The 11,799-nt window shown below is 51.8% G+C and overlaps 1 protein-coding gene across 2 annotated transcripts; it reads left to right on the top strand.

Moving 5' to 3' along the window:
- Nucleotides 1–754: 754 nt before the first annotated feature.
- Nucleotides 755–10,977, top strand: LOC105870932 (SEC14-like protein 3). Of its 2 annotated transcripts, XM_012763910.2 has the most exons (12): nt 755–866; nt 1,878–1,953; nt 2,191–2,234; nt 2,363–2,422; nt 3,440–3,628; nt 4,524–4,619; nt 5,249–5,309; nt 6,580–6,663; nt 8,349–8,455; nt 8,802–8,941; nt 9,035–9,204; nt 10,047–10,977. In XM_012763910.2, the coding sequence occupies exons 1-12, from the start codon at nt 813–815 to the stop codon at nt 10,166–10,168; spliced, it is 1,203 nt and encodes a 400-aa protein (XP_012619364.1). In that variant the 5' UTR covers nt 755–812; the 3' UTR covers nt 10,169–10,977. The 2 variants fall into 2 exon arrangements, with proteins under 2 accessions (XP_012619364.1, XP_075852957.1); XM_075996842.1 differs by lacking the exons at nt 755–866; nt 1,878–1,953; nt 2,363–2,422 and having other exon boundaries at nt 2,223–2,234; nt 10,047–10,168.
- The last annotated feature ends 822 nt before the right edge of the window (nt 10,978–11,799 follow it).

The raw sequence follows: 11,799 nt of genomic DNA, 5'->3' as shown, positions 1-11,799 counted from the left end.
GACAAGACTCCTGAACAAAGCTCCTAATTGTCCTCATGACCCCAGCAACTGGAGAAGGAAACAGCAGGGTGGGGGGCACTTAGGCTTTTTCCATGTTGGGTCCTCAGGGCCAGCCCTGTGGGGCGTGATTTGAAAGACATCAGGAAAGGTAGAGTCAGCCCCGTGGAAAACACAAACCTTCACCAAGGACACCTTTTGAGTTCCATTTTCTGTCCTCTTCTTGACTTTGGATGTTGGTTACCAAAGAAGGATGCGAGCCTCCCACCAAACCCCCCCGCAATGAAGTGAAGTAACTGTTTGCTAGACTGACCCAGCCTCAGACTCCTGCCCCATTAGAGCTGGGTAGGGGGGTGGCCTTTGGAGAACCCTAAGTGCGGGGTCTCGTCACCGGTGAGAAGGGGAGGCTGAGGCTCAGGGAGAAAGGTGCTCATAAGGAGTGGTCTTCATTCCTCCAGAGCTGTCCCTTCTCCAGGGCAGTGGAGGACTTGGAGCACTCAGGGGGTCCTCCCGGGACCCGCCCTGGGCCCCCAGGCCACAGGAGGCCAGCTTCCTTCCCTCCTCGTTGCTTCCTCCTGGCAGGGGACCTCTGGCACTCCCTCCTGTGCCCACCTGCCCCCCAGACCTGTCCCAGAGCCAAGCACGGGACCTCGCTTAATCCCAATTATGTAATGTGCAATGCGAACAGCCAAGGAGGAGGTCCTTAGAGCCACACCCAGAAGTGGGGGCTAAAGGCCCCAGCTGGGCCAGGGCTGACAAACTAGGCTTGGCCTCAGCCCATAGTGGCCACCACTCCTGAAGCCTCAGGCGGCACCATGAGCGGCAGAGTTGGAGACCTGAGCCCCAAGCAGGCAGAGACCCTGGCCAAGGTGAGAGCCCCTCCTCCTGGAGCCCCAGGGGGAACGGGATGGGGGTGGGGTGGGAAGGAGTGGCTAGATTACTGCCCATTCTGTTGATTCAACGTGTCCTTGATATTGTCTCTTTGCTGTTACCTCCCAAAGGGTCAAGTCCCAAAGTGCCCAGTGACATCAGCCCTGTCCAGGGTAGAGGTTGAGTGACTAGCACCACTTCCAGGCAATAGTGTGGGTGATGCCTACGCAGGATCGAGCCCAACTTTTTCTCATCCAGGAGCCAGTCCCAGAGAGTTCTATCTGGAAGCTGGGCACCCCTTCCTCCCTCCCAGGCCCCTTAGGTGGGAGCTAAAGGATGCTGCTGTTCTGCCTCTAACTGTTCCTCCTCCCTGCCTGGGATCCTGAAAGATGACTAGTCTGTAAGAAACCAGGAGACAGAACAATGTGGTGTCATTCCCACAGTTAAGGTGGGAGAGAACACATAATTACTGACCATGTTTTTATAGAAGATGGGATGTAAAAGACAAGTTTTGGTGGGCTAACACGTGGAGGGAAAGAATACATCCAAACTCCAACCCACTTACTCACCCACCCAACCATTTATCCTTCTTTCCATCCACCCATTCAACTTCCTACTCACTCATCTGTCTATTCATCCCTATTTCTCTTCACTCACCCACCCATCTCTCCAGTCCATTCACTGACTTATTCATCCTCCCACTCTCCATCCACCCATCCATCCATCCATCCATCCATCCATCCATCCATCCATTCTCCTTCCTTTTTTCCATCCACCTACCTATTCATTCACCCATCCATTCTTCTTTCTATCCATTTACCCACCCATCTATCCTCCTTCCATTCACTCACCTATTCAATGATCCATCTTTCCTTCTATTCATCCATTAGCCCATCAATGTGGGCCAGACTGCATGTGGGATGGAAGGAGGGGTGATGCAAGCGATCTTTGAGTCTGGAGGCCAAGGCTTAATGTGAGAGAGCCTCTCTAACCAGTATGTCTCTTCTCAGTTCCGAGAAAATGTCCAGGACGTGCTGCCTGCCCTGCCCAACCCTGATGACTATTTCCTCCTGCGCTGGCTCCGAGGTGAGGGCCGAGGCAGGGGAGGTGGGGACCGGGGGCAGCGAGAGGGGCATGGTCCAGCTGCCCCAGAATGACCCATGGCTCTCACGGTCTGCTTCATGTGTTCAGGTCCAGAAGAGGGGAGGGGGCAGGGAAGCAAGGTCCTACCCAGGCCCCCAGTGTCCTCCATAGCTCCCACTGGCCAGGAGCAGACAAGGCATCCTCTTTCCCACCTCATGCCTTCCTTCCTTCTTCCCACAGCTCGGAATTTTGATCTGCAGAAATCGGAGGCCATGCTCCGCAAGGTGAGGCCCATCTGCCCTGAGGATTCAGGGAGGGGCTTCATGGGGGGATCCATGCCTCACCCCTGCTCCCCTCCCCTTTCTCAGGGTGCTGGGAGCCCAGTGGGGCCTCACCCTCATTTCTCTTTTAGTACATGGAGTTCCGGAAGACCATGGACATTGACCACATCTTTGATTGGCAGCCCCCAGAGGTGAGCCAACACCCCCCACACACCTCAGTCCTTCATGGACATGCCACCCAAGCAGCCTCTGGGCCACTGGGGACTATGAGTAAAGGGCAGCAAGTCTGAGGGACCAGTGGAACCTCCTGGGCCTGCAGGCGCCCCTGGGGGCTTGCAAGGTCCAGAACAGGGTTGAGACCTTAGCAGCATGAGCTCATTTAATCATCACAATCCTATGAGGTAGGTACTATTGTCCCCATTTTACAGGTAGGAACACTGAGGTCCAGAAAAGGTTAGGCAACTTGCCTGTAGTCTCACAGCCCCAAGGTAGGGCTGGGATTTGATCTCAGACCTCTCTGGCTCCCAAATCTGGGCTCTTAACCACCGTGGTTAGCCCGCACCTCTGTGCCCCTCCCCCTAGGGCTCTGCTCAAAGCATCCCGTCTGGGTGGAAAAGACACTGAGCCCCCCCAAGGCGCTGACGAGAGCAGTGCCGCCATAGTGTTTTTAGAGTGATGGTCACAGCTTCATTTGTGGGGCACGAGCTTTGGGCAGGCATCGTGCCTTGCCAACCTTAACTCGGGGACTTTCCCCAACAGTCCCAAGAGAGAAGGATTTTCCAAATCATTTCACAGAAGAGGAGGCAGAATGGGGCTCAGAGAGGTGGTGTCACTTGCTCAAGGACACACAGAAGGGATGCAGCAGTGTCTGTATTTGAAGCAGATCTGTAGACCTCCAGAATCCTTGTTCTCTGTCACTAAACCCAACTCCTTGCTACAGAAATGAACATGGGAGAAGTTGGGGCAGAACTAAGGAGACCACCTTGAGCCAGGCCTGGCTGAGACCTGGCTTTGCCACTTAGCACTGGAAGCAAGGCCCCCCCCCTGCAGGACCCCTTTTTTCCCATTTAGGACATCGAGCTGCTCTGCAGGGGAGGGACAGTGCTTTGTACCATGGCACTGTAGGTTGGGGCCCTCCAGGCCAGCATGGTCTGGGGGTCTCCGGGGAGGTGTGTAATGCCATGTTCTGTGTATTTTTCCATGACCAGGTGATCCAGAAGTACATGCCTGGGGGTCTGTGTGGCTATGACCGTGATGGCTGTCCTGTGTGGTATGACATCATTGGGCCACTTGACCCCAAGGGGCTGCTCTTCTCCGTCACCAAGCAAGACCTGCTCAAGACCAAGATGAGGGACTGCGAGCGCATCCTGCATGAGTGTGACCTGCAGACAGAGCGGGTGAGGCCCAGGCCTTGTGGGGCGGGTGGCTGGGGACAAGTGAGCTGCCGGGGGCACGGTTCCAAGAACACAGCTGTGCTCACCACTACTCCAGTCAGAGGGGTCTTGGATCTGCTGCTTACCAGCTCTGTGGCCTTGGAAAGTCACCTCCCCCCTCTGAGCCTGTTTCCCCACCTACAAAACAGGGGTGATAATAAATAATGGCTCAAAGCAATGAGATAATGCGAGTGCGTGGCTTAGCACACAGGGCCTGTTACATATTTCTCAACAATGGTAGCTGATGTTGGCCAGGAGCAGCAGCTCATGCCTGTGATCCTAGCACTCTGGGAGGCCGAGGTGGAAGGAACGTATGAGCTCAGGAGTTCTAGACCAGCCTGGACAACATAGTGAGACCCCATCTCTACTAAAAATAGAAAAAACAAATTAGCTGAGCAACTAAAAATAGAAAAAATTAGCCGGGCATGGTGACATGTGCCTGTAGTCCCAGCCACTTGGGAGGCTGAAGCAGGAGGATCGCTTGAGCCCACGAATTCAAGGTTACAGTGAGAAATGATCATGCCACTGCACCATATACTGATGTATAAGAGGGTAGATGGATGGGTGGAGAAATGAGTGGCTGGATGAATGGATGAATGGATGGGTAGATGGATGGGTGGGTGGGTTGATGGATGGATGGATGGATGAATAGATGGGTTGGTGGATGGATAGATGAATGATTAAATGAATGAATAGATGGCTGGATTGGGAAATGCATTCACTGTTTTTTCCACTTGCTCCTGTGTGGACAGACAGGGATGGGGGCTGAAAGGAGCCCTGAGAGGTCATGTACTTGGCTCATCTTCTCCCAAGCCTGCACCCTGAACCCTGGAAACACTCCTTGCTCTCATCCTTGCAGTTGGGGAAGAAGATTGAGACCATCGTGATGATATTTGACTGTGAGGGCCTGGGGCTGAAGCACTTCTGGAAACCTCTGGTGGAAGTGTACCAGGAGGTAAGGCAAGGCCCGTGGGCACCTGCCACTTGCTTTGAGGACCAGCTTGGCCCTCTGTGACACTGCTGCTCACTTGGATCCAAGATTTAGTAAAAACAATTCCCTGGGTCCCATTACTGGGACTCAGGACCCAAAGGGCCTTACTATGTTTCCTAGAAGATCCCACGTAAGAGGTCTCAGGAAAGACACTATGCTGAGACCTCGGGGCCAGCTTCTGCCGAACCCTTCCCAGGCCTGTCGCCCCTGGCTCTGTGACTCGGGCAAGTCACTTCACCTCGCCATGCTTTAGTTTCCTCACCCACAACATGGGACTAGTGATGTAGGGATACTTCAATGAGTTGTTGTGTAAAGTGTATACACACTGCTTGGCAAATATTTCACATTTAGTAGTCATTACTATTATGCTATCATTACTATAACATTAACTCTAAAAATGATTACTATGTATGTATTATTAGGATGTGGTTATAATAGTTTGAGGTGAGAAGGTCTCCTCCAGGGGCCAGTGGAGGTGACGGCAAGACAAAAATCCCTGCACAGACTCTGCAACCCCCAGACAGGGGATTGCAAAGGAGGTGGAGGTAGGAGAAGAGATGTGGGCTCTGATGGGGTCTTTCTTGGTTGCACAGTTCTTTGGCCTCCTTGAAGAGAATTATCCAGAGACCCTGAAGTTCATGCTCATCATAAAAGGTGTGTGGCAAGTGACTTCACTTACCTGTGCCTCAGTTTCCTCATCTGTCCTCCGAGGATGGTAACAGTGCCTTTGTCCCAGGGTTGTTGGGAGACAGGTTGGTTGCTTGGCTGCATGCAAATCACTTAGCATGCCTGGCACAGAGTAAGTTCTCAATAAATGGCAACTTCCATGGTTGGTCTCATGAAAGAGGAGGCAGCTCCCACCCAGGTCTTCTGGGAATCCTCCCTCGTTTCTCCTGCCATGATGGTCCCTCCCTCCTCAAACTGCGTCTGGCACTGGCTGCTGGTACAGCCCAACAATTCCTTTTCTGTTTTTGCCTTCTGGGGCCTTCTAGTTGCCTTATATATCTTCATCCAGGGGCTCTGATTCTCCACTTCTGTCATATCCCTCACCGGCCTGGGGCCATGGTCGGTGATCAATAGATATTTGGGTGGTTGTTGTTTGGGTGGTTGTTGTTTGGGTGAATGGTGGTTAGATGGAAGGATGGATGCATGTTTTATGGCTCATTGGTTGGTTTTATGGCTCACTGTTGGTTGGTCAATTGGTTCCTTGGTTGGTTGTCCAATGACTGGCTTGTTGGTTGCCTGGCTAGTTGACTGACTGGTGGTTGGTTGGAGAGTTGTCTGGCTAGTTGGTTGGCTAGTTGTTAGCCTTGTTGACTGATTGGGGGGCTGGTTGACATTTTGGTTGATTGTTTGGGTGGCTGGTTGGTAGGTTGGTTAGTTGCCTGGGTGGTTTGTTGTTTGGCTGAATCTTGGATAGTTGGCTGACTGGTTATTTGGATGGTTGGCGGGCTGGAGAGGGCAATGGTTGGGTGGTTGTCTGGCTGTTCAGGTGGCTGATTGGTTTGCTGTTGGTTTATTTCCTTGGTGATTCCCTGTTCATTCAGTAGGTTGGCTGGCTAGAAGGTAAACTGAAATAGTTGATTATTTGTTGGCAGGTTGACTGGCTTGTTGACTAGTTGGTTGGCTGTTTGGTAGATTGGCTGGTTATTGGTTGACTGAATTGGTGGCTAATTACAAGTTTGGCTGGCTGGCTGGCTTGTTGGGTGGGTGAGTGGTTGACAGATTGGATGATTAATTGCATGATTGGTTAGTTGGCTAGCTTTTGGCTGGTTGACTTGTTGGTTGGATGTTTTGTTGGGTGCAGGACATTGGAACTGGCCAGGATTATTCATGACTCCTCTAGATCACTGGCCATAACCATTATGGGGAGTGGCCTGATGACATCGTTTTCTTCCCATTATCCTTACTTGTATCTCTCCAGCCACCAAACTGTTCCCCGTGGGCTACAACCTCATGAAACCATTCCTGAGTGAGGACACTCGCAGAAAAATAGTAGTGTTGGGAAGTAAGTAGTTCCAAGTTCATTCTCTACATGATCTTTGAAGTCAGGTTGGCTCATCGCCCAGCCCAAAACTTCACACATCACCTAGAATGAGAGGTTCCTTCTTTCCGAAAGTGAGGTGGGTCTTACCTTGGAGCCTATCAGTTACCTCCATCTTGTTCTCTGCCATAGCCCTTTGGGGATTAGGGGCTCCACGCCTACCTCCTTGTCAGTTTACTTTGGCTGCTCATCAATGTCTGGTCTATGGGCCTCAGTTTCCTCTCAACACTTATAACCCCAGTGCTTCTAAAGGTAACCTGGGCTGAGGAGGATGAGGAGGAAAAACAGGAAGAGTAGTCACGAATCAGAGAAGGGAGGCCCAGTAGGAAGGGACTGGATAAGTTAATAATGATGCATTCATTTGATGGATTATGGGCAGCTATGAGAAAATAATGCTGTGAGTGAATATTTAATGTCATGGGAAAATGTCACTAAGTAAAAACAAAAGTGGATTATAAAGGGCTATGGTCAGTATAATTTTATTTTTATAAAAATAAGTATATACTTCTGGAAGGAAACACTTCAAAATATTAATTTGTTGATGGTAAGAAATAATGTGGTTTTTCCTTTCATTATCTATATTTTTCTATAGTTTCTAAACTTTGTATAGTAACATGTATTAATTTTACAAGTAGGAAGAATAGTTGTATTTAAAAGTGACAGAAAGAGAGAGAGAGAGAGAGAGAGAGAGAGAGAAGGGAAATAGTTCTTAAACTCAAACCAATGACCCTGAGCTTTGAGGTAAATTTGTCCCAAGCAGACTAGTCAGATCAGAGGAGAATTAAGGACCTGGGATAGAGGCAGGGGGTGGGAGTGTGTTTTACAAATCCTTACTTTCTCTCCCTTCCTGATACCCTAGCCTCTGGCCTCTACACAGTTCCAGTGGGATGGGGAGCTTGGTGGATTACAAGGTAGCCTGGTTTGAGGGGCCCGGGCCCATGCCTTCTAAGCCCACCAAATCCTGGAGCGGTGTGAGTTATGCCACAGTGCAGACCCCAAGTCCAAGGCCTCTGCCCCCCTAGGTGCCCCACAAGGTTCTGCACATTTGGCCCTGATGCGCCGGGCATCATGGTCTTCACCTTTATCCTACGGGAGAGAAGGAATCTCCCGTGGCCATGTAACCCAGGCCATGTGGCCTGCATTAGCCACAGGGTGGGGGCAATGGTGACAGCCAGGAGACAGAACTCTTAGAGCTATGGCTAGGGCATAAAGGGCACTCATGGGCATCACAGCCATGGTGATTAAGCAGGGGGTGGGGGTGGGGAGGGTCCCTCTAAAGGCCCAGTGCTGCCCATCCTCCACCAAGAGGTCTGACTGGGATATGCCTCGTACTCACTGAGTGACCCCAACAAAGTCTTTAACCTCATTGGGCTTTCAAGACTTATCGAGACAATTAGACAACTCTTACTTTACTACTCATAACTAGGGGATTTTCAAGATCGTGCAAACCTGTCAGCCAAGGGGAAACATATTTCCACAGTAACACGATACTGAGAAGGGCACTTCCTGTAGCCCAAAGCCTGGGAGGTTGGGGAATTGGCCCAGACAGCCTAGCTCCTACAGGGCTTCTTCCCATGTTCAGGGCACCCTGGTGGGCTGATTGGTCCCCTCCAGGCTTGACAACCACCCTTCAATCCCCCTGTTCCCAGATAACTGGAAGGAAGGTTTGCTGAAACTCATCAGTCCTGAGGAACTGCCTGCCCAGTTTGGGGGAACCCTGACTGACCCAGATGGGAACCCCAAATGTTTAACCAAGGTATGCAGAGGCCTCCCCAGGACAGGGGAGGTTAGAGAGTCAAGCTGGGTTCCCTTCCCCCCCATTCGTTCATTCTGCAAATATCTGCAGAGAGACCCTGTGAGCTCTCAGCAGCTGTAAAGGCGAACAAGAAGGGAGGGAATGTTGACCTGGGGGAGGTGCTGGAAGGGGACACTCCAGAGGAAGCCCTGGCCTAGCCTGGAAGGTCAAAGACAGCTTGAGGGAGGGGGCAGGGATGAGAACAGGATGAGCAGGATACTTCCAGGAGATGGCGAAAGTGTCTAGGCAGGAGAAACACAGACGATGGCCAGGAGAGGGGGGCAAACCACCCATCCAATGTCCACAGATCAACTACGGGGGGGAGATCCCCAAGTCCATGTATGTGCGGGACCAGGTGAAAACGCAGTACGAACACTCGGTGCAGATCAACCGCGGCTCCTCGCACCAAGTGGAATACGAGATCCTGTTTCCGGGCTGTGTCCTCAGGTAGGCACAGGCCACTGTCCCACCCTTGGCTGGTCCCTAACCCCTGGGGGAGCCATCAAGCTGAGCAGCAACCCTCCCCTCTCCCCCTCGCAGGTGGCAGTTCGCATCAGATGGTGGGGACATTGGCTTTGGGGTTTTCCTGAAGACCAAGATGGGGGAACGGCAGCGGGCAGGGGAGATGGTGGAGGCTCTGCCCAGCCAGCGCTACAACGCCCACATGGTGCCCGAGGACGGGAGCCTCACCTGCTCAGAAGCTGGTGTCTGTAAGTGCCCCGGCAGGGCCCTGGCCCTGGAAGACTGGAGCCATCTGTCCCACAGTTTAGGGGAGGAAACAGAGGGGCAGTGACAACCCCCATCCAGAGACACACAGCCTAGATTAGGGCCATTCATTTACAAAGTCACACACCAAGTCCACAGTCGTGAGCACCTACCGTGTACCAAGAACAAGAGACACACAGGCCCCAGACGGGTTGAGGGCACTTGGGCCGCAGGACACAGGCAAGGAACGACAGAGCAGGTGAAGTTTTCCTCATGAGGAAACTGGGTCTGAGAAGCCAATCAATGTGTGCAGAGCCCCGAAGCTGAGTGTGGCGCCAGGGGTAGCTGCATGACCCTGGGCAAAGTCTGACCAATCCGGGGAGGACCCTTGGTTCGCTCACCTGTGAACTAGGGGTGACAACCGCTGCCTCCTGGGGTGGTTGTGAGGAGGGAAAGGTTATGCAGCAGGCCTGGCCCAGAGCCCCACACCATCCAGGGAGGCTGGGAGGCCTCTGATGTCCCCAGCCATTCCCCTTCACCCCACCTTCCCATGAGTGTCCAGGTGTAGGGACAATGGGACGTGATGGCCATTGTTCTCATTGCCAGTTGGTGCCACCAAAGCCAGACCTGGGCACATGCCAGGAGGAGGCCGGTGTCTGTTTACAGGCCTGTTCAGGGGTGGCAGGTGGCAGTTCCCAGGGGGAAGGGAAAAGGTGTGGCAGGAACTTGGCCCAGCGTGGCAAAAAAAGCCAGTGGGAACCCAAACCCATCCTCTTCCGTGGCTGGGACAGGGACGCAGAGAGTAGGAAGCCAGGCCCAACTGTCCATCTTTCCATCTGTCCACCAGATGTCCTGCGCTTCGACAACACCTATAGCTTCGTCCACGCCAAGAAAGTCAGCTTCACGGTGGAGGTGCTGCTCCCGGACGAGGGCATGCAGAAATATGACAAGGAGCTCACCCCTGTCTAGGTGGTGCCCTCACTTCTCAGAGACCCCTGACCCTCTCTGCTTTCTCTCTATATATCCTACTCTCCCTCCACCACAAAATATTGATCGTTAGTCCTTCTGTCTCTGTGATGTTAGCAAGTACAGAAATAGCTGCCCTGGGGAAGACTCATCCGCTGCAGTCAGATCGGGAAAGGCATGAAAGGCACAGCCTTGGAGGGCAGAACATTTGCAGAAGAGAAAGAGTCAAGGGTAAAGATAAGAGGTGGATGCCATTGAAACTCAGGATATAGGAAAATGAATCCCTCAGCCTCGGTCCTCACCTATCCTAAGGCTTTTGCACGTACTTGAATTCCTTCCCTATGAACTGTGAGCAACTTAGGCTGGAGACATATCTAAGTGCTTTTTACTTCCACTCCCTATGTAGCTGATGATCAGTGTATACTTGTGGAGCTGGAGGACCAGAAAGGTAGGGAGCAGGTGATCCATGGGTGTGGGGTGGATTTCAGCACCTTGGACAGGGGCAGAGGCATGGCGGAGATGGATTCTCCTGGAGACTGGGGCGATCCAGACTCCAGATTTCTGGCGCTGGCTGCCTCTTGGGGGCCCAAGCCATAAAGACCACGTGCCTCTGACAGGAGATGCCTACACCTGGCTTTGTCTGACCCATAGCGCCCAGGTTGCCACCTCTACCACCCCCACCTGCTCCCCCTTCCCTTGGAGCTCATCGCTTATGTTTTAAGTAATTAAAGGAACTTTCCCAGAAGCAAAGGAAGTCACATCTGGCTCTAGCTGCTGCTGGCATAATAATAATAAAAAAATCACAGCTATCATTTGGGGAGTGCTCTCTATGTGCCAGAAACCATGCCAGGTGCTTTTTGAGCTTAGCTCATTTCATTCTCATGCCGTACCCAAGGCCACTTACCATGGCTACTTTACAGATAAAGAAACTGAGGCTGAGAGAGAAGAAGCCATTCACCCAACATCATATAGCTTAGGTGGCACATCCAGGACCTAGGAGTTTGGGGTTTTGTTTTGTTTGTTTGTTTGTTTACTCCAAAAACATTGCTCCTCAAAACCACAAAGTAAATGATAGTGAGATGTTAAAAAAAGCAAACAAACAGGCATTGCCCTTAATTGCCCTATAATATCACCTCCTAAGACCCCACTCTTACAAAGGAAGAGAGAAGGAGCCGGGCTTGGTGGCTCACGCCTGTAATCCTAGCACTCTGGGAAGCCGAGGTGGGCGGATTGCTTAAGGTCAGGAATTCAAAACCAGCCTGAGTGAGACCCCATCTCTACTATAAATAGAAATAAATTAATTGGCCAACTAATATATATAGAAAAAATTAGCCAGGCATGGTGGCGCATGCCTGTCGTCCCAGCTACTTGGGAGGCTGAGGCAGGAGGATCGCTTGAGCCCAGGAGTTTGAGGTTGCTGTGAGTTAGGCTGACGCCACGGCACTCACTCTAGCCTGAGCAACAAAGTGAGACTCTGTCTCAAAAAAAAAAAAAAAAAAAAAAAAAAAAAAGACAAACAAAGGAAGAGAGGAGGTGAGACTTGTTTATTCTAGATCTTCCAGTAGAAGTGGCCTGGGTGTCATCATCTCTAATCCCTATTTGTGGGTAGAGGAGGTGATGGGCCCCTTGGGGAG

This window comes from Microcebus murinus, chromosome 22 (assembly GCF_040939455.1).
Source record: "Microcebus murinus isolate Inina chromosome 22, M.murinus_Inina_mat1.0, whole genome shotgun sequence".
In the NCBI taxonomy this organism is placed as follows: Eukaryota; Metazoa; Chordata; class Mammalia; order Primates; family Cheirogaleidae; genus Microcebus; species Microcebus murinus.
The sequence above is the reverse complement of the archived record's forward strand: the minus strand, read 5'-3'. Positions and strand labels throughout refer to the sequence as shown.